General features: G+C 33.6%; 1 protein-coding gene across 2 annotated transcripts in view; it reads right to left on the minus strand.

The window, feature by feature from the left end:
• Positions 1-26,449, minus strand: part of LOC106674233 (neuroligin-1-like) — a 156,002-nt gene that overhangs the window by 60,453 nt on the left and 69,100 nt on the right. For both annotated transcript variants that reach the window (XM_014406849.2, XM_014406850.2), the window contains exon 3: positions 1,902-2,054. In XM_014406849.2, the coding sequence (XP_014262335.1) occupies positions 1,902-2,054 (153 nt within the window). The remainder of the gene's footprint in view (positions 1-1,901; positions 2,055-26,449) is intronic.

Raw genomic sequence — 26,449 nt, forward strand, 5'->3', positions numbered from 1 at the left:
GGGATCTGAAGATCCCTATGTTAGTCCTTGTTCCTTATGTACCAAGGTGCATTGACCATGGTAAGTAAAATTTTATTTTGGAGTGTTTCTATAATTTTGGTATTGCTGTGTTTGGTATAACCCCATAGTTGAACACCATATGTCTAATAGGTTTTATGACTTGTTTATATAATAATATTTTATTTTGTATAGCAAGGTTGGAGCCATGTCTTATCAACCAGTATAGTTGTCTATACCTTAAACCTATTTCTGTCCTTTTTTTCTTCACGTGTTCTTTCCACCTCAGCTTGGCATCTAACGTCATTCCCAGGTATTTAGCTGTATCGCTGTATGGTATACTATTTCCATTGATTGTGCGCGACGGAACATGGTCCTCTTTTTTGTTTGTAAAGATTGGATGAAAATTTATGCTGATTTAGCTTGATTTACCATTTTTTGTCCATTCGTTTATCTTATTACATGCATTTTGGAGGATTTTGGTTGAATGGGTGATAGTCGGTCCTAGTGATATCACCGCTGTCATCTGCAAACGTTGCAATTTTTACTCCATCATTTTTCGGAAAATCACTGGTGTATAACAAGTAAAGCAGTGGACCTAGTATGATACCTTGTGGCACACCTGCATTTATTGTTTTTAATTTTGAATATTGATCGTCTTTTTTGACTCTAAACAGTCTGTCAGTTAAGTAGGAATAATATCGATATACTGCTTTGGCAGCATAACTTTTAGTTTATTGATGAGTCCTTCGAGCCAGACCTTGTCAAAAGCTTGTGAGACATAAAGGAAGATAGCAGAACAAATTTGTTTTTCTTCGAGAGATTTTTTTATTACCTAGTTATATGAAAATTATACAAAAATAATAAGTGTCCGGTTTTGTCTTTCCGTGTTTATCGGTTCGCCATTTTGTTACGAAAAGATGAATTTTTGATTAGTTTCCTCCCATGCTAGTTTTGGTCAACATCAATCGTATCATCACTCCCGATGATTTCGTTTTCTACACGAAACCTTGGCGACACTAGAATATGTGGTAACGGCACATCAAAGGGCCGAAAGTATCCGCTTTACATCGAGGTAGATTTATTGTATTGACGACACTTTTCTCAGTATCACGTTTTCAGTGGCCGTTGGGTGGTCTGGCCGACTCTTTTGTTGTATTTTTTATTTTTTTTACGGCGGTTATTCGTCACATCGGTTTTCTGTAGTTCACTGTTTAACCTACACAATTTAACAGGATGTCCCGTATAGATCATTGAATTTAAAGTAACAATATTGTTTTAATAAATATAAAGAAAGTCTCAAGGCAAACTGGGGCAAGTTTAAATTATTGATATTTGTTTTAAAAAACAGTCTTAGTTTAAAAGTGTATTCTAATTTATAAAAAGGAGATACTTTTCTGGGTTAATGTTTCGTGGCTGTTACTAACTCGATGCAGATAGAAGAGAATGTGCTCGTATTCCCTGGGGAGTGGGAAAAGAGCCGGAGGAGCTGGGAAGCCCTCAACCCCTGGCTATAATATATCTGGTCTCAAAGTTTTTAGCCCCAAAAGAGTTGGACATCTTTAGGACTCTGAGAACTTTCAATGGCCTAATTGTTACATACACAGCCTCGTCCATTAGACTTTGGATAAAGTGAAAAGAGCCGTTTAACAGAGTTTAAAGAACCCGTAAATCTCCCTTTCAACGCGTATACTGGGAATTCATTGTTTCTTACTTATCTAGAAAGGAGTGATACCCTATCGGAAACAAAACTTTCTCGTTGCCGGGGGATCTTCTAGTTTCCGCTCTTTTGGGTTCACCTCACGGATCTAAATAGGAATCTTAGAACAAGAAAGAACAGAATAGAAAAGATTTGTGCTCGACTGATAGTTTTTGAAAAAAATTATTTTATGGTAAACACTTACCGAATATTCCGAGGCGAAAATTTATCGTGACGACGATCACATCGCCGTACGATGCGAGGATAGTTCCGTCGTAAGGGTTGCCGGAATTCCAAGAGAACGATTCACCGTGTATGAACATGATCACAGGCATTTTTCTAGACCCCCACGTGTATTCTGAAAAAAAAAATCAATAAAATAAAAACATAAACATTGTGTAAGGCATTTTTCCGTGAAATTTACTCTCGTGGTCTGCGCGGTCATGCGAAAACACCGGGCACAATTTTTTTTTGTAACGTTGACGTGTTGCATAAAGATTCTTCAGAGGTAAGAAGAAAAGTAATGGAGACTTTGTACATTAACGTGGAAAAGAACTCTTGTAATGTGCAGAATGATTTTCAAAAAATCAGTCCAGCTTATTCGGGTTTGTTACAATTTGTTAGGGAGAGGAAGTTTCAGATGTGATTATGTTATCACGTGTCCTTCCCAATCTTATAGCTGAGGTAATTGTTTGATTAGAGTTCTCGATTGTATGTATAAATTTTTAAGAGTTACCATTCCTGTTTTTGTAATGTCTTTTTTTACTACAAATTTTATTAAAATAACCCAATATTGTAAGTATTTACTTGAGCCAAATTTGGTTGTTATTATAAAATAACTGAAAATAACTGTTAATTTATTGTTGTAAATTTGTTGGACAATATAAGCCCTGATGATGACCCTGAAGCCTGTGTCGAAAGCTTGGCGATGTTGACATTTGTGGTTATATATTATTAAAAAATTGTCCAATGGTTATGCCCAATAATGTCAGAGAACCGATCCTTTTGTTGAGATGTACATGAGGACTAATTTGAAATAATTTTGGAGAACTTTTCCATGTACTAATCCGCCCCGAAGAATATCGAGTATTCTCGGAGAATGAATGGAATCTGACTTCTATGTATCGGGGTTGTGCTTATGTTAATTTATAGAAATGAATGTGATTTATTAGCGTGAAAATAAGGGGTTATTTAATGATGGCCCGTGCAATATCGAGTCTTCTGAAGGAGAAAATCCGACCAGATTGCTATGTTTCTATAGGGTGGGGGTATTGCATGTTTTATGTATATTTTGTACTTGACAGCCTGAGGTACAAATGAGAGGCTAGCATTACGATATCGACTTACTTTTCAAAGAAAAGCAGTCATTTATTGACCTAGACACTCACTTCGGTATGTACTGAAGGTTGAAAAATGGGCGAGAATGAAAAAAAACAAGTACAAACACGCAGAGGGCCGGCAATGGCTCCAGCTGTTTGTTCCCACATTATGTACAACTTATTGCTAAAAAAAGATTTCAATTTTTTACACTTTGCCTTATTGAAACGCGAAAAGAGATTAAGAGCCGATCTTATTTTTTTCGCAAATCGCTGCCTTTTTTCCTCGAGTTCCATTGGAATGAATCTGTCTGATGTCCGGTTTTCGGTTCTCGACGAATAAAAACATAACAGTTAAATTATTCGAAAATATAACACATAATTATAAAAAACAAAATATAACTAATAATATCGCGAAATCAACTTCAAACTCACAAAATTTGAAAAATAATTTTTTTTAAATTGAGGTAAAGTTGCATTTTAGTGACACAAAAATAATTTCTATTGGAAGACCCTTCTGTTACAATCTTACTAAACCTTTCCCCCTTGTCTTTAATTTCCCGAAATACAGTATTGCAACAGATTGGTATAAGCTAAGCATCAGCATAGATAGATATTTTGACTTTAACTCATTAATTAATTTTGAAAGGCCTATAATCTTATAAGAAGCGTATTTAGCTTATGGTGCCTCAATTCCATGAACTAAACAATGTACAATTAAAATGATATTAAAAATGAACCGTAATATCAGAGGATTTATTAATAAATTAATGTACATTTATGAACACCAGTAGCTCCCTATTTAAAAGGACAGTAAACTAATCAGTCCTAAACCCTTTCATTTGCTTTTATACCAGAAATGGCAGATAATTTAAACATTTTGTACAAAGGAACCTACCCCCCTTGATTTAATTTTTAAGTACAACAACTAAATCAATGCACTACGCTCTCACACAAAAGCAGAAGACTTTAACGTTGAGTTGCAATATTATATAAACTTAACTATTTTCGTGGTCCGCTTGACCAATTAACATCTTTCAATTAATTATGGTTTTTAGTTGAGATAAAATAGTCAGTGTCACGAGCAGGAATCGTACCCATGATCTTCGGCTAGATACGCCGCTACTCTACTACCGCTTGAACTGTCATTTGAAAAATGGCAAAAAGGAGGGAAAATTCAAAAAGGTGGAGTTGAGATGGGAAGTTAGTGTCCGAGTGGATCGAGGTCACGATAGCTCAAGTGGTAGAGCAGCGGCGTATCTAGCCGAAGATCCTGGGTTCGAATCCGGCTCGTGACGCTGACTTTTTTATCTCAACTAAAAACCTTAATTAACTGAAATAATATATAACATTTATTACAATCAAAGTGGTAAAGAATAATCAGATTAAACGTATGTTAAAAGAACGTACAGCACATATCAGAAACTGTACAAATACAGACACGATTTACAAACGCTCTCAACATAGTTACATCAATATATCACAAATTACATTGTTAAAATTTGATACCCGGGATTCCTTACCAAAGACAGACCTGCCGAGAAGAACGATAAAATAAAATTTGTTTATCGCTATGAACACTAACGGTAGAATATACTAAAAGATAATGTGATTACTTCACTATATTCAGGAATTTGAAAAAGTTATCATAGAACAAGGGAACAAACAAAACGGGGTTAATAATGACTGTATAATTATAAAATAAAATGTTAGTGTCATTTAATTTATACATAAATATTAAAAAGGAGACCATCTCGTCCAATATGGAGTTTAGATCTAAGATATGGTAATCAAGGATAACCTTCTCTATAAAGCTGTAACTATTTCTGGTCTTGTATTAAAAACCTGTCATAATTATAAAGGTAGATATTGTACAATTTAAGAAATAAAACGATAAGTACGTATTCTTTACATACAAGTTATATTTATTTATTAACAAATTTTGTTGATTAGTTTTAGGCTTGTTCTTGACCACTTAAACAACTTATTAGATTATTGTTTCTATAACAACAACAACAATGTAATAATTTTTTGAATTGTCGAGGAGCGGACAGGAATGAAGTATTTTAGAAAAACACTTTTACATTTTTTTGGCCCATCTTTACCTTTATTCGGGTCATCTTCAGGACTTGGATAAATTTCAAAAGATATGCCCTGAACATGTCTTGAATAAAGGTTGAAACGTCGGTAAAAAAATGACAATGTTTTCTAAAATACTTCCTTCCTGACGGCTTCTCATCACTTCGAAAAATTATTGAACAACCGGTTGCTAAAAGCACATATTTGCTGTTTTCGTTAAAAGATGAACGTTGTTGATGTTTCGTTCGTTATTTATCTTATACCGTCAAGCTTCCATTTTTATGAGTATTGAAAGAGTTGATTAATCAATCACACAAAGAAGCAAGATAATTTTATTTATTTAAATTATATAAGCAAATATGAAAATAAATTTAATATTGCATTATCTGTTGAACAGTCTTTTCAAAATTCCTCCTCCAAGTTCCTGTAGAAAGGAGATGTCTTTAAATCGATTTAACATTGTCCGAACTTTTTTTTCTCCCTTCAGAAAGTTGTTAAAGCAAGGGTGGTTCGCAGAAGTGGAATCAAATAGTGACAATCAAAATCAGTTAGCCGAGGGAGAGAAGGTCGTTGAAGAATTTCTGCTCTTTTCAAACTTCAAACGCGTCTCAAGTTAGGGAAGTTGCTTCATTCAGTTTGTGCTCAAATAAAAAAAATGACAAAAGATACTGAGGAAATAAAAGAAATATGAAAGAAATCGGTCGATTAACGGGAAGAAGTTCCATTTAGCCCCACGGATGAATATGCGCATCCATCCATATATTTGTCGGAGTTGAACTCGACTGAAAAGCCATTTTTCATTAATTAGGGGAGAGGATTGAATTAGGGGATTAACCTAACGTGGTCGAATTATTAAACATGAAATTCACTTAAACTAAGAATTAATTAGTATGCGGCATTTAGGCCCGGGAATTTTTGCTTATTCAAATAGCCCGAACCGACCCGAATGCAGAACAGCTGCTCAAATATAAATTGCTCTCTTGGCTCAAAGAATAAAGGACATTCACTCCTTTCGTTTCAGCGAGAATTCGAATTACATTATGCTATTGCATATTTGCATGAAAATAATTTGCTTCTTTGATAACTGTCGATGCCTTAATTATCGTAATTATCACCACGATTAGAAGGTAGGTTGGTAAGGTTAATTTTGCCAGGAAATGCCATAACGATGACTAGTTTATATAAAAATTTGTTGGATCGAAAAATTTTCTACTACAAAATACCTGGACAGTATTATTTACAATTTTATTTCTAAACAATATAACTCTTGTCCGGTGTTATCCGTCCAGTCACCAAGGTTGGGCTATCAACAGCTAGGTCATTTCTGCTTCCAACGTAATCAATCTCTCATTCACACTCTCCCTCACGCTCCAATACTTTCTTGGAACGTGCAATTCAATCGGTTAGAGTGGTGGAGTTCTCTATATTAGTCCATCATACTCTATAACTAAATCATCAACTGTTTTTAGCAAGAACTGGAACAGGGGATTCAGATACTAAGAATTGCATCCTTCAATAGATATTAAAAATAGAGCAACTTTCGCTGCATTCCGTACACGTACGTGGGATTTGGCCAAAATATAAGTGACCGCGTGTCAATCTTGCATTGCCTATTCTTAATCGTATGATCCTTCGTAAGTTCGAACTTCCGAAGGCCATTTATCGACAGAGCCTTGATACCCTTCGAGTTCTATGCCGATCACGCCCACCGACGATCAAAATTTTAATCAAGATTTTAGCGTCAGAGGCCCGGAGCTTGGTTGTCATATCTGTAGTTAGGCCGTCCAGGCCTTTAGTCGCCTCGTCCGCCTGTTCACTACCACTCAGACTGTTTTTACTCCAGGTCGTCCCGCAGGTGCACCAAGTGTCGAAGGGGAGAGTACTGAGCGCGATGATGTAGTCGGTGCAGACTAGGTAGGCAGAGCACCATCGTTTCGAATCACCAAGCGCATGGGAAATCGCATACAATTCCGCCGTGTAAACGCCCTCGCGATGCTCGCACATGTCACACCTTCGTCAATTTAGACCCGTTTATAAGAACGAACCGAAAGCCAGCGTACCTCTATCAAAGCTCAAAGAAATTAGCTCGGTAAAGTTATGACGTAGTAGACAATTTGGCTAACGGACAAGTGCTGCTGGGAGTACTCAGGGCGGAGTCGGCCAGTTGCCCAGCTCGAGTACCGTTGCAAGAGTCATCCCTGCCATCACTAAGGCTACTCTCAAGCGTATTCCTGGAAGTCGCACCCGGGTCTGAAGTCGCTCATGTATTGTAATATACTGGCATCTAAGGATCGCACTCGAAAGCGGATGTCCCGAATTGAAAAGGAAACCCGCCGCATAGCTGAGGCTGGGGTGCTCCCGCTAAAATTACGATACGAAAAATACGATTACCCTGGCCTCACGGTAGGATAGCTTTTGTTCAGTTTTCAAGCGTCGAATCTTTTTATCCTCCGCGAGGGCAGTATTGTGCGCTCCGCCGGAGTCAACGCAGGTTAAGGGTTGATTCATGCCGGTTTTATCCGGGAAGCTTCCCTCCCATACTCTAGAATCTCCTGCGGCGACCTGCAAGCAGGGATATATGCCCAAGCCTCTCGCGCTTACGTTATTTTATATGTTTTGTGTCATGTGATGATGATATATGTATGTTAACGATATTGAATGTTATTAATGGTATTAGGGTATATGCAACACATACAAAGAAAAACATAAAAAGCCGACTATCACAAAACAAAGAGGAGGACAACAGCCTTACCAACATTTTTAGGATAAGTGAAATATTTTATTTTATTTATTTTAATATAAAATATATGAAACATTAATAATAATTTTAATATTACCTTATTGCCCATGTTGTTTATAAAAACAAATATTAACTGAAATTATTATTAGCTATTTTTCTAATAAGAAGTTTTAATTTAACCCTTATCAACTGACACTTTCTTTACAACTGTAGTCGACAGCCAATTTTTGTGCATATCAATCAGGCCCGGAAATTCTGCAGATTTTGTGTGTCATTATAAATAAAAAGGTCGATTAAAACTTTTTCGGAGTTTCTTTTGACAAGTGTCCGTGACTTGAGTTGAAATATGAAGCTGAGGACACGAGGCAGTCGGCCAACTACGATGAAGCGAAAGTGACCATTATTATCATTAATTAATCACCTTCCTTCATCTTTATATTTACGTAGAAAAGTTGCGGCCCTTAATTCACATACAACTTTTATGGCTAATTACCGAATTATGCGCATGATAAGTGTTAATTTAAAGCATCATAATTTCAATTGTTTACGACTTAATGTTCCCATTTTTGCTATTGTATGTTGTTGTATTATACTGTAAACAGTTTTTATTTGAGAGATGTTTAGAGTTCACTAAGAAAGGTATGTATTTCTCCTTTGATGTGTATAAGAAAAGCCACCGAGGCCGGAATAAACAATGTTTGTGCCTTGTGACATAAAATTGTCATATAAAGCGAATAAAAATTATAAACTTTATAACAATAATTTTAAAATGCAAAATATATTTGTGTGGTGGTTAGTGACCATTAATCGATAATTATTCAGAAATCGTGAGATGCAGTCTGGTGTGATGTAGGTTTCAGAAAAACATTTTCTTTATCGTGCCAACGTTTTGAGCTTTATTGAGATCATCTTCAGGGCCTGCGATTTACAAACATTGTTTACATTCTACATGTATTTGTTAAATGTAAACAATGTTTGTAAATCCCAGGCCCTGAAGATGATCTCAATAAAGATCGAAACGTTGGCACGATAAAGAAAATGTTTTTCTGAAACCTACATCACACCAGACTGCCTCTCACGATTTCTGAATAATAAGGTTTAATGTTGTTCCATTTTTATTTTTCATTATGTACTCAATACGAATTGGTCAAGCGGACCACGAAAACTAGTGAATTGTGTACAATACATTAAATAAACAGGAGAAATAATAATTCAGAAATCGTGAGATGCGGTCTGGTGTGATGTAGGTTTCACAAAAACATTTTCTTTATCGTATCAACGGTTCGATGTTTATTGAGATTTTCAGGTCCTGGGATTTACGAACATTGTTTAAATTTAACAAATTCAGGTAGGATGTGTAAAAAAGTGAATTTATACAATGCAAAAAATATTTTTTATATTCAATCAAAGTATTTCTACTCACTCAAAGTGTTTGTTTTCTGTGTAATTGGGCCATTCTTGCGTGTCGTGTTCAGAGTGCCGGTGAGATATTGTTTATGTTTACATACGTTGGGTTTAGAAGGGGTATGGATGGAAGTTTTTCTGAAACCCACATCACACCAGACCGCATCTCACGATTTCTGAATAATAATTTTAAAGAAACGGGCATACCATTTCAGTTATATCGTATAATAATTATCATGTGAAGCTTTTTTACTGCTGCAATAGAACAAATAATATTAAGAGAATGCCAGGAAAGTATTATTTAAAAAAATGTGGGTCTTCTACGGTTTTACATTACCGATAAGAAAAAGACATTCCCAAAAACATTCTTAGGTACGTGTGTGTAGAGATTAGTGACCGTTAATCGATAGTTATTCAGATATCGTGAGATGCGGTCGGGTGTGATGTAGGTTTCAGAAAAACATTTTCTTTATCTTGCCAACGTTTCGATCTTTTATTGTTATTATTTTATATTATATTATTCTTAGGTACGGTGTGAATGGAATTTCTGGGATGCCAGGAAAATTAGTATCCCATTCCAAAATCCTACAAAAATTGCAGCATCATCAGAAATTTAATGAATCCAATATTTTATGGTGTTAGGTAGAGTGATAAATACACAGAAAGACAAAAACCGGATGATTTTGTTGTTAATTGCTGTAATGGTAAAATAAATGGTTACTTAAATTTATGATTTGCCTGTATTATGGTGAATTTTCTTTCAAAACATCATAATAAAATATTTTTGATTAAAACTCATGATTTCAGATCTCGTTTAATTTGGTTTACATTAAAATAAATATGTTGTAAGTAAAATAACAATAAAAATACATGTAGTTTGAAATGATCAACAAAATACGAGTGTCCATTTTTATTCCCTTCGAGTATATATTAGTGTGGGAATAGATATATTTAATTTTTTTTTAAATTCCGTGTGTGTAAATGCTTTCATTATTGGAAAATCCCTTGAAATAAACATCTCGTTTAAATTTATTCTAAAATATTTAAAAAAATAATAAAAAACAACGCCGATTTAACAAGATTCTCAAGAAAAACTTTTCAGCTTAATTAAAACAAATTGTGCATTCTAATTAAAAACTTACTTTCACAAACTAGTTTAAGAAATTGTGAAGGTCCGTAGACGTACTGACTATTTAATAAAATCTGAATGAAGACACGAAAAGCTAATTCAGTTAGTTAAATGAAGTATTTAACCCTATTTAACTAATTAACTTACCCTACAATAGGTTTTAATTGTTGCAGCTCAATAATGAAACGAATTATGTTTCAATAAACCGTTCGACAACAATTTTAATTACTTCAATATTTTATTAACGCATTCTTTCTTTCTCGCCGTGTATTTAATAATGGCGGATACCGTGTATATAAAGACCTCTCCAAAATATGTAATAAGCGTTAATGAATTTTTTTTCTCCGCTTACTTTTAAGAAGGGTCGGAAATTCCCCACACCAAAAAATTACAACGGATGTGTTTTAATTAGTCGCATTAAATTTCGTATATACAGTTAGGATATCAAACATCGTTTCATGCCAGGAATGGTGTCGTAATATTGAAGAAAAAAAAATTATAAACGTAATAACATTGTAATTGTTTGCGAACCAGTTTTTATCATGATTTCTTTTGGTTGAGAAAAACAAACAACAAACAAACATTTTTATTTTATCTGTACAATATGATTAAGATGAACAAACTTTCAAATCAATGAAAACAATTGGAAAACTTAAAAAACACATTGAAACGTTTCCTTATTCCTTTGAATTTTCTTTTCTTTTTCTATCCAAGGTTGGTGTTAAAATTGTAGAACTCATGTAAACATACCCCTGAAACCCGCGAAGTAGGACTTGTGACACAGACCGAAATGCATAGACAGAAGTAACACCACAACTAAATTACGACGTTCATCTTGGCGAATTTAGGATTTTATAAAATGTTTAACCAACCTAGATATACATTAGAAAATTCATAAAATTTAAAGTGTACCTTTGCATAAACGATCAACGAACTAAAGGAGGAATTATACAATCATCGTCCTTAAGATAAAAGTAGGAAATTGTAGAATTTATGTAGCATTATGACAGAAAATATAACATAATTTGAATATACATTATTAAATATTGTAGTAAGGTACAATAAATAATACGTCTACGAAATGATTTTTTTTCAATTATGCAGTCGTTTTTTAAATGGTACATCATTGCAATAACTATTCAGAATTGTGAAATGCGGTGTGATGTAGGTTTCAGAAAAACATTTTCTTTATCGTGCCAACATTTCGATCTTTATTGAAACCATCTTCAGGGCTCAAAGTGTTTTTCTTCGGTGTAATTGTGACATTCTTGCGTGTCGTGTAAAGAGTGAATGGCACAATTACACAAAACACAAACATATTGAGCCCTGAAGATGATTTCAATAAAGATCGAAACGTTGGCACGATAAAGAAAATGTTTTTCTGAAACCTACATCACATCAAACCGCATCTCACGATTTCTGAATAATTATCGATTAACGGTCACTAATCACCACAAATTACAATAACTTTTAAACCGGAATAGCTATGATTTATATCAAAACGACGATTTTGCTTATTATGTCGGAATCTTTTTTTCTGTCCGTTTCAGTTTTTAATTTGTATATAATTTGGTTTTGAAGTGTTATCTACAAAATTATCGAGATATTACAAGATTTTTATTTAATGAGGTATATAGATGGTTAATTTAAAATTAAAGTTTTTGTCTGTCTGGCAGTGAATGAACTCGTCGGTAAATGATCAACACGGACTAATCTGTTATCCAAAATGATACAAGCACTAATGTTGCTAATCCCATATACATTTGACTACACGTTATCTTCATCAAATTCGTGGCCCTAAACGCGTTACGGTGAAAACGTAATGGACAACCCAGAAACAGTTCAACATAAATTGAAATTACTAAAATGTTTTATTCTTTTAAAGCTAATAAATATAATTTACAGTATTTTAACTAAATTAAACACATATAATAATTACGTAACATTAATAATTTTTGGGAAAGAGAATTTCCATGTATACCCGTTTGTGTCTGGAATGTTCATCCAGGAGGCATCTGTCGGCACTTGCCAGAAACCTGGCTTCCAGGAGGCATCACAAGGAAGTAGCACTGTGATGTTTGCATTTTTATATCAAAAACTTATTGATTGGTTCTTTTCTAATTTCATGGCGTATGAATAGGCCATTACACTGAAATAGATTTTTTGTGTTAATATTAAAGAATAGGCTAAGAAAACAACATCAAATTCAAAAACTGGAGACCTAGACTTAGTACATGTAAAGTTTTTACTTTTTTGTTTTCGTAATTTACGAGCACCCATTGGATTTATAAGAAGGTTACAATGTGATTGGGGGATAGTTTAGTTTTATGACCTTTTTCTAACTATGAATTTTCCAAAAGAATATTAACCATAAATCATATAAAATACTACTTTGTTGCAGTCGCGAGGAGCGGTCAAGAATGAGGTAGTTAAAAAAAAATACCTTTTTCATTTTTCGTTGACGTTTCGACCTTTATTCTGGTCATCTTCACGGCAATTAATAATTAAATTAATTAATTAAATTACAAAACATATGCTGATCGGAAAAAAGCCAATGTAAGATGTAAATATAAAGTTTGAACCAAGTATTTACTCACATTAAGTGCTATTATTGTGGTGGCATACTAGTTTTGTGTGAAATTGTTGTGGTGAAACGTAAATGTGTATTGCGCTGTTTTTATGTGATTGTGACAGGGTGGGGGACTCGGTAAATCTGGGAAAATTTCTGTGGTCATAGGCGCGTTTTATTTAATTCAAAGGTAGTCGAGAATGGGAATTTTCCGGATTGCATTTATGGTTCGGCGTTCTAATTGGAAAGGAAGTTAATTATTCAACTTACAACTTCAATAAATTATGAAACAACAGGTCACTAAGTCACACAGAAAACAATACATTGAGTCACTGAGTTTTCTTTGATCCTTAAAATATTAGCTAATGAAAATTATTTTCTCCAAAATATCTTTTACTGAATTTGTTTTTGCACATATGTTAACTGAAACCTGTTAAAACTACTTAGGTTAATAATGTAGATTAAAATCATGTTTTGAACCTTTGAGATAAGAGATGTAACAACGAAATAAATTTAATCCTTGGTTAATAATCTAGAATTATTAGCCGAGTTTTCAACTGTATTTGTTCGGTTATTGTAAAATTTATAATAACTTCTATTACAAATCTTAAAATATATAACAAAACTTCACTAGTTTTAGTGGTCCACTTGTCCAATTAATATATTTTAATTAATTAAGGTTTTTAGTTGAGATAAAAAAGGAGGGCAAAAGGAGGGAAATCAAAAGATGGGGTTGAGATGGGAAGTTAGAGTGGATCGAAGTCATGATAGCTCAAGTGGTAGAGTAGCGTCGTATTTAGCCGAAGGTCGTGGGTTCGAATCCCGCTCGTGACACTGCCTTTTTTATCTTAACTAAAATCCTTGATTAATTGAAATATAACATAGCTTTCAAAATTGTGCAATTTTGATATTGTTTGTAGGAATGAGATAATAAATAATAGATGATTGATGATTTATATTAAAACAATACTGATGTACAGGATTGTATTTATTTATAAAATCTATTCAGTAAAAGTAAAAAAAAAACGTGTGGTGATGAAATGTGGGGTGCTGACAATAGTCTGATAGTTAGCCCGAGGATAAAAGGAAACTTAATACATGGCAGCTAATAAATTGTAAAATTTTGTAAAAACGATAAAAAATAAAAAACGGCAATTAAAATTAGTTTTTAATCCTATTCCGCTGAAACAAAAAGAAATGGCGGGATTACGTTCATGATACATTCGTCAATATTGTCATAAATTCTGTTCTCTTAGCGATCACGAACAGTCAGTCCAGTCCCATTATGAATGATTGTCGTCCGTTTCTGGCCCTGTTATGTCGGACATGATGTATAGGCGAGAGGCGAGTACAGCAGTGGTCAGAGGAACGGTGAAAAGGATGACAAAAGTACCAGGAGTAGAGTTAAAAGACGAGCCGTCCTGAATAAACGAAGAACAAAAGATATCTTATCTTTTGAAAAGACTTGTGTTTTACTGGCCTAAACCCGGCAATGAATAACTTAGCGAAAGGCGTAAATTTTGTTGACATTATTCGAATGAAATCGTCTGTGAAAGATTACTCTTCGCTTGGTGTAAAACCGGCTATAAATTAGGACTGGATTAACTTATTTTCGCATAACAGTTTTGGTAAAAAGCGCTGGAGATGAGGGCTTTAACCGAAGAATCGGTGCTATTTCAATTTTGGTACATTTCCAATTTTGCCACGCATTTTATCATTGCAAAATCAAATGCACATTTTCTTTATAAAAACAATTAAATAATCTAGAATGTGCGTTTAATGTTTATTTTTGAAATGAGCTATTAATTGGTGATTAGAGGTAATCACCTACATCATTTTTATTATTTGGGTTTCTTACTTCTTTATTACTTCTATGCATTGTTTTACTACTTTGTCCTGAATAAAAAATTCAAAGTCAAAAATGAACTGCGGACATCTACATGAAATTGTGGGGTCTAATTATAAGGTTTTAGAGTCAAAAGTCGTTATCTTTACTCGTTCCCTATTTAATATTCATGATCATGAGAACGGGACGGTGTTACACAGATATAGCAAAATATTGGTTTAATAGTGATCATATATTACATTGTTTTACGTCATAGATTTAACTAAAATTACTTCGTACATCTTCTTTTCTAGAATATTTTAGCCATATTGCATGAATTTGAAATAAAAGGTCTATCCCTTTCCACACATCCCAATGCCTTGGTGAGTTCTATTCCACTACAATCCCAGATAATTCTTCGCACCGATGGTCATGTGATTCCCTACGTGGTGACGAAGAAAATTGAGAAAGTGAAGTCATTATTTATTTTTTATATAGGAGGCTCAGCGCTGCGTGAGTTCTCCTAACATATTTTTATAGTTTATTTTATTATAGTTTTTTAAAGTTAATTTTAATTATCTTCTTACTGTTGTAATTGTTTAAAAGATGTAAAGATCAATTTAAAAAACTGAATAATTTATATAAGTCCTATTGTCATTGTTAATTCTTTCTTGTCAAATAATAATTAATAACCTTTTTAGGAAGAGAGTTTCGTTTAAATTGAATGACATTATTTATTTACATATCATTATTTATTATTACTTGATTAATTACAGAGCCTTCTTACTTATTTCTTGGTTACTGCTATTTGGGAATTATTGATCTTCGTTTATGTAAACATTTACTACTTTTCTCTTTCATACCACTACGCTACACATAGATTTTGTTTTGGGTTTTCAATATGATACAGAACTACTTCACATGTGAATATTTCTTCGGTGTCCTTTCTCCTAATGGTTTCTTGGCTTACTATTTTTCATGACGAAAAAGAAACGTATTTTTAGAGTGCTTTTAGCTTGTTTAACAAAATTTTAAATTTGGACGATTTCTGAAAAACGAAGTGGCTAGAACATTATCCAATTTACAACTCTGAGTTTGCTGTCGCTTCCTTGTTGTTATCCCATCTGTCTGAACTGAGTCCTATTTTTTCTTATCGTTGACGTTAAGTTGTTCAATATACGTTGTTGTTATACCCATACGTATATAGGTTGTTTATGTACTTTTTCTATTGATTATACTGGATCTTCTGTTGCCCATTGTCCCAACTGCAATCAAAGTTCTTCGACATTTTAAACAAGAAAATGATCGACTTTAAATTTTTTTGACGAGGTGCAATTTATCTAAACGTTTTTAATAACCTATCCAAAAAGTACGGAATCAAATTCACTACATCTTCAAACAACACCGGGCTAAAGAAAGTCGACGACAAACACCGACAGCTCCTCATCACTGATTCGTGAAAGGGGCAAACAAAGCCCGAGTGAAACAGACTGAAAACGGCATGATTAAACAGCCGAAGTAATCGAAAATTCAACATCGGAACTGGACTGCCAAGAAACGATTTCAGTCGAAAATTGGTGTTTTTTTATCCTTTCCTTATATCAGCAGCATTTTTCTTTATTATTTCATAAATAATATATGTTTATCACAATTTATTTAATCACTGTTATAAAGCCTGATTTTTTGCCGGCCACCTACACCTGACGAAGTGTAGCGTCAGACCTGGACCTTGACATCGCTCCCCTCCAAGAATATGATTACAAGTCAAGAATTACAAATAAAACGTGCAATTCCAATGAAGGTTTATCGTTTCCGATATCTTGGCCTGTCAGAAAATACAAAATACAAAGAATATTGTACATTAATAAAAAGGTGTGTAGTGATTAGTGACCGTTAATCGATAATTATTCAGAAATCGTGAGATGCGGTCTGGTGTGATATAGGTTTCAGAAAACATTTTCTTTATCGTGCCAACGTTTCGATGTTTATTGAGATCATCTTCAGGGCCTGGGATTTACATGTATTTGTATAGCCTAAATGTATTTGTTAAATGTTACCAATGTTTGTAAATCCCAGGCCCTGAAGATGATCTCAATAAAGATCGAAACGTTGGCACGATAAAGAAAATGTTTTTCTGAAACCTACATTACACCAGACCGCATCTCACGATTTCTGAATAATTAACAAAAAGTTGCTTTTCCACTCAGACAAGATACTGGAGAAACAGTCCTTACTGAACGTGACATTTGAAAAATGGCAAAAAAGAGGGTAAATTCAAAAGCTTCGGTTGAGATGGGAAGTTAGTGTCCAAGTGAATCGAGGTCACGATAGCTCAAGTGGCAGAGCAGCGGCGTATCTAGCCGAAGATCGTGGGTTCGAATCCCGCTCGTGACACTGACTTTTTTATCGAAACAAAAACTTTAATTAATTGAAAAATATCATTTGTGTTTTGTAAGGCTAAATGAGTGATTCATTTCGAGTGAGTGGCATTTGATGGCAAGGAGAATATAGAGAATAATTGTAATAACGTGTATTAATTACAATTAATTATAATAATGTGTATTAATTACAATTACAATGTCTTGGAAAGCATTTCTTGATTGAAAAATGTGCACTTTTGAAAATCACTTTTACATCAGACCAGTCCACTTTTAAAAACCCAATATGTTCGTCGTTTTGGCAATTCGTATCACCAGTTATAGGGCAATTTTTGTGGTGGCAAATTAATAAAAAGAAAGAATAAGCCTGAATATGTCAGAGAAATGATTCAAAGGAAAGTGGTACGGTTTAGGACAATTAACGCGTTTCTAGAAATAGTTTAAAATATTGTTTTTAACAGGGTTAAACTTACGTAAACGAGATCGACTTGCCGAGGGTTAAGGCGACACGAGGGATTCAATTAATACAGGACTTGTTGAGAGCTCCCAAAATGGAATTAGGAAGAAATACAACATTCTGTAAAATTGCAATGCTCAAGAAAAACTCCTCCACTCAGTTTAAAAAGAATGAATAAAAATACGAAAAAAATGTATTTTTCTTATAATTCTGTTTCTTAAAAATAGGTGAAAACAAAGTAATTTTAAAATCTGCAGCACTGTTGGTTTTGTGTAGCCCCATATATTCTAAGAATTGATGATAATAATATTTGTGGTTTTATTTTCATTACTGAAAAGTCTAGATTTAGTAACAAAATGGTAAAATGTATAGTGGTTGTAGAATATTAGATAATTGAATATTCCAAATTATCTGCCAGTTTCGGTAACGAGGAATATTGTCATCATAATTTTAGTTTATACGACTGTTTTATCTTTTCTTGATGAACATATCAATCCTTACGTAGAACATTTGAAAACTGTCAAATCTTAAAAAAATTATGAGCTGGTTGATGAAATAGAAATAGCCGGTATCACGTTAATACCAGTCGATGAAATTTTCCTCTATTTGCTGGTTAAGAATCCGAGAAGGTCGTTAGGAGGATGTGACCGGACTGGGAACAGGCTTAAAAAGCAATGGAATTGAGGATATGATATTTTTACCGATAAATAATTTGATTTGTCCCATTCCACAATTTTATGTTGTGCCCAATTGATGTAACTTCCCATGAACCACACATCGTGCGTATCGACAGAAAGAAAGCTCGGGAAAATTATAGAAATTTTGCATAACGTTTCCGCTATTTCAAGGTCACCGTTATATCTAACGTCTGACAAATAATGTTGACGCTATTTGACAACTTCTAGAATAACAGATTGCGCTAATTTTCCTCGTGAATTTGTAGTAGTTCAGTTTACTGCATTTCATACTTGCAAGCTTGTAAACAAAGGCACGGTTAATGGATGTTATATATTTTTCTTAATTGCTGAAGATGGTTGTTTGTCAAATGCTGAGGACTTGATATTTGCAGAACCTCTTACGTACAAATTAAACATTAATTATTTACATATAACTCGGCGATTCCACCAGTTAAGGTTAAATTAAATTGAGGACGAAAATGGTCAAAAACACTTAAGAAAAGAGATTTTAGCTTAGCTTAGCCATTTTAGAAAATAAATCAAATATTATAGTACAATTGCACTCATTAGAACCATATTCTATACATGTCTCTTAGAATTTTAGCTTTTAATTTTTATTTGAGCGGTTCAGCCAAACAGTCAATTTTTTTGGTTTTGTTGAAGGGAATATACGTAAAGCGAGGAACACACCCGATGCAACCTACGCTGCATTACCGGAAGCCACCAGATGCAAATCCAAAGTTCATTTTTTTTTTTTAAACACCGACACCCTGAGCATTGATGTGACCTCTGATGTGGCGAACCATGGTTTAAAAAAAATAGATTCTTAGGAGTTGAGATTCATGAAAACTCGTACGAACTGTAAAATGTTAACTGTAACCTAAACAATTTTATTATATTTCTACATATATAATATTATTTTTCTTAATTGGGCAATATCCCCAACAAAGAAAAAATTTTCAAAAACGTTTCACCATTTCCTGTTAGCCTATTCGAAGATAAATAACGTAAAACGCTATTTGCGATAGCGTCAAATCTGCGCACGCCTCCTTATTGTCTAATCTATAAAAAGTCACTTGTTAGATGTGATCACTGCTTGCAACCACAAAAATAATCAAAATAGTTATAACAACTTGTGGACTGGTTCTTCATAAATCGTATACAGTTGGACAGTATCTGAAGATGATGGATTCCAGGGTTCATTTGTAACGAAACAGTTCTTGTTTAATTTGTTTATTTCAAGACAAATGTGTACCATGAATCAACAATGAATTTTTGCTGTAAATTGTATGAATTTCTTGTGAAATAATGAAAATGATAAAATTAATATATAAATCATTTTCATTTGTGAGATATCTTTTCAACTGGTCCGAATGGCGTTTGATCTGAAAAGAATGTTTGAAATTCCTTTTTAAACGCATTTGAAGGGTTTTAGGGTTACAATTATTTACAAGACACCGCGCAGTTTGAACCGCTTTTGCATTCCGGTCACGGACCAAAAACGGAATCCACTATTTATAACCAATCTCTAGATTACCCTGCCCTCGAGAAGGCCTATCATTTAATAAACAATACAAGGAAAACACCGTCTGCTTAAATTTCATATTCTGCCCTCTGTTGCTTTTCCGGTCCTGTATTATTTATATGATGTTTTTTAAATTAAAACATAGATCATTGATTACATGATCTTTGTTAAACATGGACCTTCTTTGGCAATAGTAGATATACGTTACTTTGCATACCAAGAGAAACGTACCTCCTTGCGAGAAAACAATTTACAAAGTTACAAAGATTCCCAACTAAAGCTTATGGAAGCTTTGAACTATTATAAGCGCAGTGGTTCCTTATTAAAATTATAATTTATATTATTTCACTGAACTTGAAAAATCCCATAAATAATTTCATATAATTAAAAAAATATATTTTGTAGAAATTTCTTTTTAGGCGTACGGTATGCAGAACAAGTAGTTTAATCCCCCTTTGATCCTCGCTACTTTGGATTATCAGACTCATTTCTTTCCACAGTGAGTGTAAAAGCAATTGAAAATTACTTTTATAATCTCACAGTGAAGACTCAGCTAACGTTTGTACATGCGAGACAAAAAATACAATCCAGATGGAACAGTTTCGCAAAGTTTCCGAGTTTGTGTTACCATAATTTAATTTCAATAATAATAAAACTGCGGTCTGGTGGGATGTAGGTTTCAGAAAAACATTTTCTTTATCGTGCCAACGTTTCGATCTTTATTGGGATCATCTTCAGGGCCTGGGATTTACAAACATTGTTTACATATAACAATTACATTTTGGATTTGGAAAAGTGGATTTATACAATGCAAAATATATTTTTTATATATTCAATCAAAGTATTTCTACACACTCAAAGTGTTTGTTTTCTGTGTAATTTTGCCATTCTTGCGTGTCATGTTGAGAGTGCCAGTGAGATTTTGCTATTTTGGGAAAAAATGTGTTGGTAATGGTTCGGTTAGATTATCCTTTCAGGATTATATAGAAAGGGATAAATAGGAAAAGGAAAGTTAAATTGTTGGGAAATTAGACTATGTGAAAAATATTTGATGTGCGGAATGTATGTTGCTGTGTTTATCTCTGTTGATATAAACCATTTTTAAGAAATTACGTTTATGTTTGTTTTGTTCTGTGTGTAATACTTTTGGATTTTTGAAGTCGAAATTGTGTTGATGTTCAAGATGGTGGGTAGCGAGTGCTGTAGGATTTTGCTTGGTTTTTTTGCAATCATAGATATGTTGCTTTACTCTCTTGTCCAGATATTGGGATGTACATCTTACAAATATTGTATAAATTCACTTTTCCACATCCAAAATTTAATTGTTATATGTCAACAATGTTTGTAAATCCCAGGCCCTGAAGATGATCTCAATAAAGATCGAAAAGTTGGCACGATAAAGAAAATGTTTTTCTGAAACCTACATCACACCAGACCGCATCTCACGATTTCTAAATAAATAATAAAACTATAAACAGGAACTTTAAATAACATTCGGTGAACTTATTTGTGAATCGATCAATTCGTTTCAACTAATTAATTGATACACACTCTATTCTCTCTTTCATAACTATTTCCATTAGGTGTAGAGGTAAGTTCAGGGAAATCTGATATACTCCACCATTTAAGAGCTATTGCAACTCCATTCTATACTTATAGCACACAGATGAATACCACATCAAATAGGAATTTGAGTATTAGGCACAGTTTTAGTGGTTACTTATCTTCTACTGTTAAGTTTTACGTCCCAAAGCATCTTCTTCTGCGAATAAGCGTACCACCACAGTCTGTCAATATGTGCATTGATCTATTCTTCTCACCGTATAATCTGAACCTATCTTGTTGGTAGAAACAACCTTTAACCACGTAGAAATAGATCTTAAGTGATTTGGGGTCCAATTATAAATTCCATCCACTTTACAAGTTGTCCCCGAACTAATGCAGAGAAAAGGGATGATATCTGAGATCAACTCTTGTAGAAGTTCTATTCAAGGCAAAAGTTTTGAGACTTTATTTTGGCCAAAAACCATTTTATTATTACCGCATCTCGTTTCCTGCTTATCCTCAGGATTTTCTAATCATAAATACCTTATTAATTACAAAAATATTATTATTACAACATTTTAATACAGTTTTTTATTAAAAGGACTGACATACACCCTTGTGACTACAGGCATTTATAAAGAAACCACAATTAGTTTAGATGCAATTTGGTTTAAGTTGACGTTGTTTATGAGCTATAAAATAAATAGTTTTATAACAACATAAAATGTGAAGCTTAGTGATTTATCAACATTGATCATTTCTGTTTCAACGATTTGCGCCACAATGCAATTCAAAACGAACGTCTGATCAATCGGCCGTGTAATCACCATTTCACTGGATTTGCTCTGGCATCCCGATTGGGCGGGCTCAGCCAACATCCATTCACCCTAGACCCGACAAAAAATAATTTCAAAAGATTTGACTCGTCGACGTGAGAGATGAACTGGGGTATGAATTTTCCGGTCCATCCTTGGTATCTCTCTCCTCCATCGCTCTTTTCGCACTGGCTACACAAACTTCGGTTAAAGTCGTGATTTTCTTATTTTTTTTAAATTATTTTGTTGTCATGAATTGGTTGAATGTTTTCATAATTACTCTCTACTGAGTTATATGTTTAATGGGAATTTACAAAACAAATTTTTACTTATTTTATTGTTGTGTGTATTTTATATATATATATACTTATGTTTTAAGATCTGAGTCCCATAAAGGACAATAAAACAAAAAATACGAATATTTAAAATGCCTCTCTGAGCGATAGAATAATTTAAAATGGAGTTTTAGAACAATGTAATACTAAGAATGCAATAATATTATATATGTATATAATAAAATATATAATAAAATATATAACACACATACATTGAGAGAGGGAAGAAACTTATAGGTTTTTTTAAATTGGTCAGAAGGATGCATGAGCTAAAAAACAAAATGTAGAAATTAAACTCTCCTTCACTGATAAAGGGGTGGTATGAAAACTCAATCGTAATTATTTCAATGTATTATTGTTTTTATTTAAAGTCATGGTTGAGATGAAAAAGTTAGTGTCACGAGACGGATTCGAATCCACGACCTTTAACTAAATACACCGTTGATTTAACCAATCTGTTGAGCTATCATCTCAACCTTCAACTTTTCGAACTGTCTCCCTTATTGTCATTTTTTTAATTGTCGTGTAATCGGGATTCTATTCTCTGCGACTTATGAAGTGGCCAAATGGGGAACTGTTAGCGAAGTGATTACTACTTTAATTATTATATTATTCCATATATGTTTAGCGGTCATAATTGACCTAATATTATTCGGAAATCGTGAGTTGCGGTCTGGTGTGATGTAGGTTTCAGAAAAACATTTTCTTTATGGTGCCACGTTTCGACATTTATTAACATCTTCAAGGCCTGGGATTTACAAACATTGATTAAATTTAACAAAAGCATGCAGGATGTGGAAAAAAGTGAATTTTACAATGCAAATAAATACTTTTTTATATTCACTCAAAGTATTTCTACGCACTCAAAGTCACTAATCACCACACATTGACTTAATAATTATTTCAATTATTATTCATTTATCTAAAGTCTTGGTTCAGATGAAAAAGTTAGTGCCAACCAAGATTTTAGCTAAAAGTAATAATTAATTGAAATAGTTACTATGGTCAATTATGGCTGTTAAACAAATATGAATTACTAAACCCTAATCTTTGTTTAAAAATACATTTCTCAAGAGTATACCATATATATTAAAATTTGGAAAAATTGTTGAATAAATGCTTAGGATTTTGCTGCTCTTTATGTGTTTACGTGTATATAAAATTATGCAAGACCAGAAAGATACTTTGACATGACCGAAAATGTAAGTTTTAAATTCAAAGCGCAGATTTTGTGGATTACAGGATTTTACTCAGCGTTGGGAGCTTAAAAACTAAAGGCCTTAAACTCAATTACCTCGCGCCCTGTTAAGGCACAGACTTTAATTATTATTAAACGTTAACTCCAGCTTTTAAGCGCATGTTTCGAGGGTCAGAAGACTATATTATATGGGCTTCTGAGTAATCGAACATGTAACTTTATCTAAATAAATAAAGGAATCTTATATTGATAATAGAAGAGTTCAAATATATTTTGTGAACTTCAAATTTTGAAATAAACGAAAAAAATGTTTAAAAAAAATAAAATAAATAAATTGTGAAAATGGCGAGAGAGATTTTTCCAAGTCGGTTTATTTATATTAGCGCCAAAGGAGGCGTTTCAGCTAATTTTCACCAGAGGGGTGTCAAGATCCGGCAATCGATACAATCGGGTATAATGTAAATTATAGCCTGTTGAAAAAGTGCGTTTAACACCTCTCATTATCCCCGTATCAGCTAAACCGCGTGTTTTCGATATCAGACTTCGATTATTGGATTGTAATAATGTACAAAATAAGGACGTAAACCTTGCCAAGTTCCCCGAGGATCGGCCGACGCTCCCTTCCCAACCCCTTACATTTCTTTGCTGCCAGTTAAATTGTAAGATAAAGAAAATTAGATCATTTTGAAACTTGATATAAATAATTTAAAAAAGTTACAATAACAAACAATTTGTACAATGTGTTACGTATTTCATTGTAGGACTTTATCATACTTATTAAATTTAAAAGGAATTTTATCGGCTTAAGTTCACCCCATCCGATGTATCCATTATCCCGCTAGACGCTGCTAAATCTCGTCTGAAAGCTATATAATTCCCGCTATAAATATACATTTGCTTTATTCTCCGAAGTGTAGTTGATTTTGTTATTGATTGTTGTGGAAAAAAAGTGTAAAAACCTTGAATGAAATTTTTGATTATTCATAATTATTTATTGACATCATTAAACATTTGTCATTTATCACCTTCTTAGTTCATTTTTATTTTTGTATTTTTAACGACTAGTCCGCGGCTTGCATTTATTACCTCTTCATTATTTTGATGCAAATATTCCAGGAAATTGCTTTCACAACACATAAATTCGATTAATCCAACTACAATTGTTAATAACGCTGTAATAAGAGAAGTAACATTTATGTAAATAAGTAAGCCTTGTATATATTACAGTAAATATTATATTGCATATTTATTCCACATTTTGGCCGTAACGATACTTTATTGTAAATTGTAGATAAAATACTATTCACATCCTCATTCGCAGGAGTTTACATATGTGTTCAATTTTTTATTCTGGAATTTCCTGAAACATTTGTTTCATCAAACATATGACTGTTAAACAACTATCCCCTCGAAAAGCTACAAGATATGATTTAATTACAAAAGAACTATTACAATTTGCCTAATATTGGTTTGCTTTAGTTGAATTACCTACGTATCGCTGTGCTCAGTATTACATATTGTACATTGGAATGAATGTTTTCAATACTTTCAATTAATTAAGGTTTTTAGTTGAGATAAAAAAGTCAGTGTCACGAGCGGGATTCGAACCTCCGACCTTCGGCTAGATACGACGCTGCTCTACCACTTGAGCTATAGCAGCACGATAGCTCAAGTGGTAGAGCAGCGTCGTATCTAGCCGAAGGTCGGAGGTTCGAATCCCGCTCGTGACACTGCCTTTTTTATCTCAACTAAAAACCGTAATTAATTGAAAGATATTAATTGGTCAAGCGGATCACGAAATTAGTGAATAAACAATACAATTAAGATTACAACAAATATTTATATGTGTGAATTTTGGCGTTAATTATGAACGTCTGTGAATTCGATCAGAAAATTTGAAATTAACGACGTAAATTAGGAGTATAAAACAGATAATTGTCAAAAAAGGATGAGAATATTAATTTGCACGCTTGAACATTTGTCGTTATTCTCACATTGAACTACAATATTCCTAATTTGAAGGCTTGCAAGACTTTTGAGAGAACCAAATCGATACCCTCCGAATTCTCTTAGTACAAATCCATCTGAGAGACGTCAGAAGCGACAGATAAAAATATCGACCGGCAAAAACGACGTGACACGAAGGCAGGGAATGTGAAAGGAGGGGCGAGAGGAAGTTGCACGTGTTCCGGGACCGTCCCAGGAAATCAAGACCAATTTCCTGTCGACACGTCATTTGCGAAATGGCCACGGAGGTCCCAATTGGCTCCCGATACAACGGGCAAATCATTTTCTACAAGTTCAGTCCGTGGTCGTAGTGACCATTCGTATTAATTCTGACAGTTTATGGCCTGGTTGTGGGTGAAGAAGACGCTACGGCTGGTGTAAGATAGAACAAATTTGATGGCTTCATTTAATTTGGTTTCATCTGCACAAAGAAAATTAAACACATCTTCATCTTGTTTTTACTCTAAAATTGTTTTTTTAGTAGGCTTATTCACAGAAATACAATTTATACAGTTCATTTACAATTTGTTTTACATGTTTTGCTAACGATTTTTTAACTTCATATATTTTATTTATTACTATCTGTACAAAAATGCGCAATGAGCACATAATATGATTATATACAAACCTTATATATTTTCTGACCACGAGGCAGTTGAGAGAGAAACCAGCCAGTTCTAGAATTCTCTTCTTGGGTTGACGAGGTCATTTTATACAGCGGGGAGGATTATAAAGGTTTTTCAAGGGCGTTGAG

The sequence above is a fragment of the Cimex lectularius genome, unplaced genomic scaffold (genome assembly GCF_000648675.2).
Source record: "Cimex lectularius strain Harlan isolate CLEC.00 unplaced genomic scaffold, Clec_2.1 scaffold63, whole genome shotgun sequence".
Taxonomy (NCBI): Eukaryota; Metazoa; Arthropoda; class Insecta; order Hemiptera; family Cimicidae; genus Cimex; species Cimex lectularius.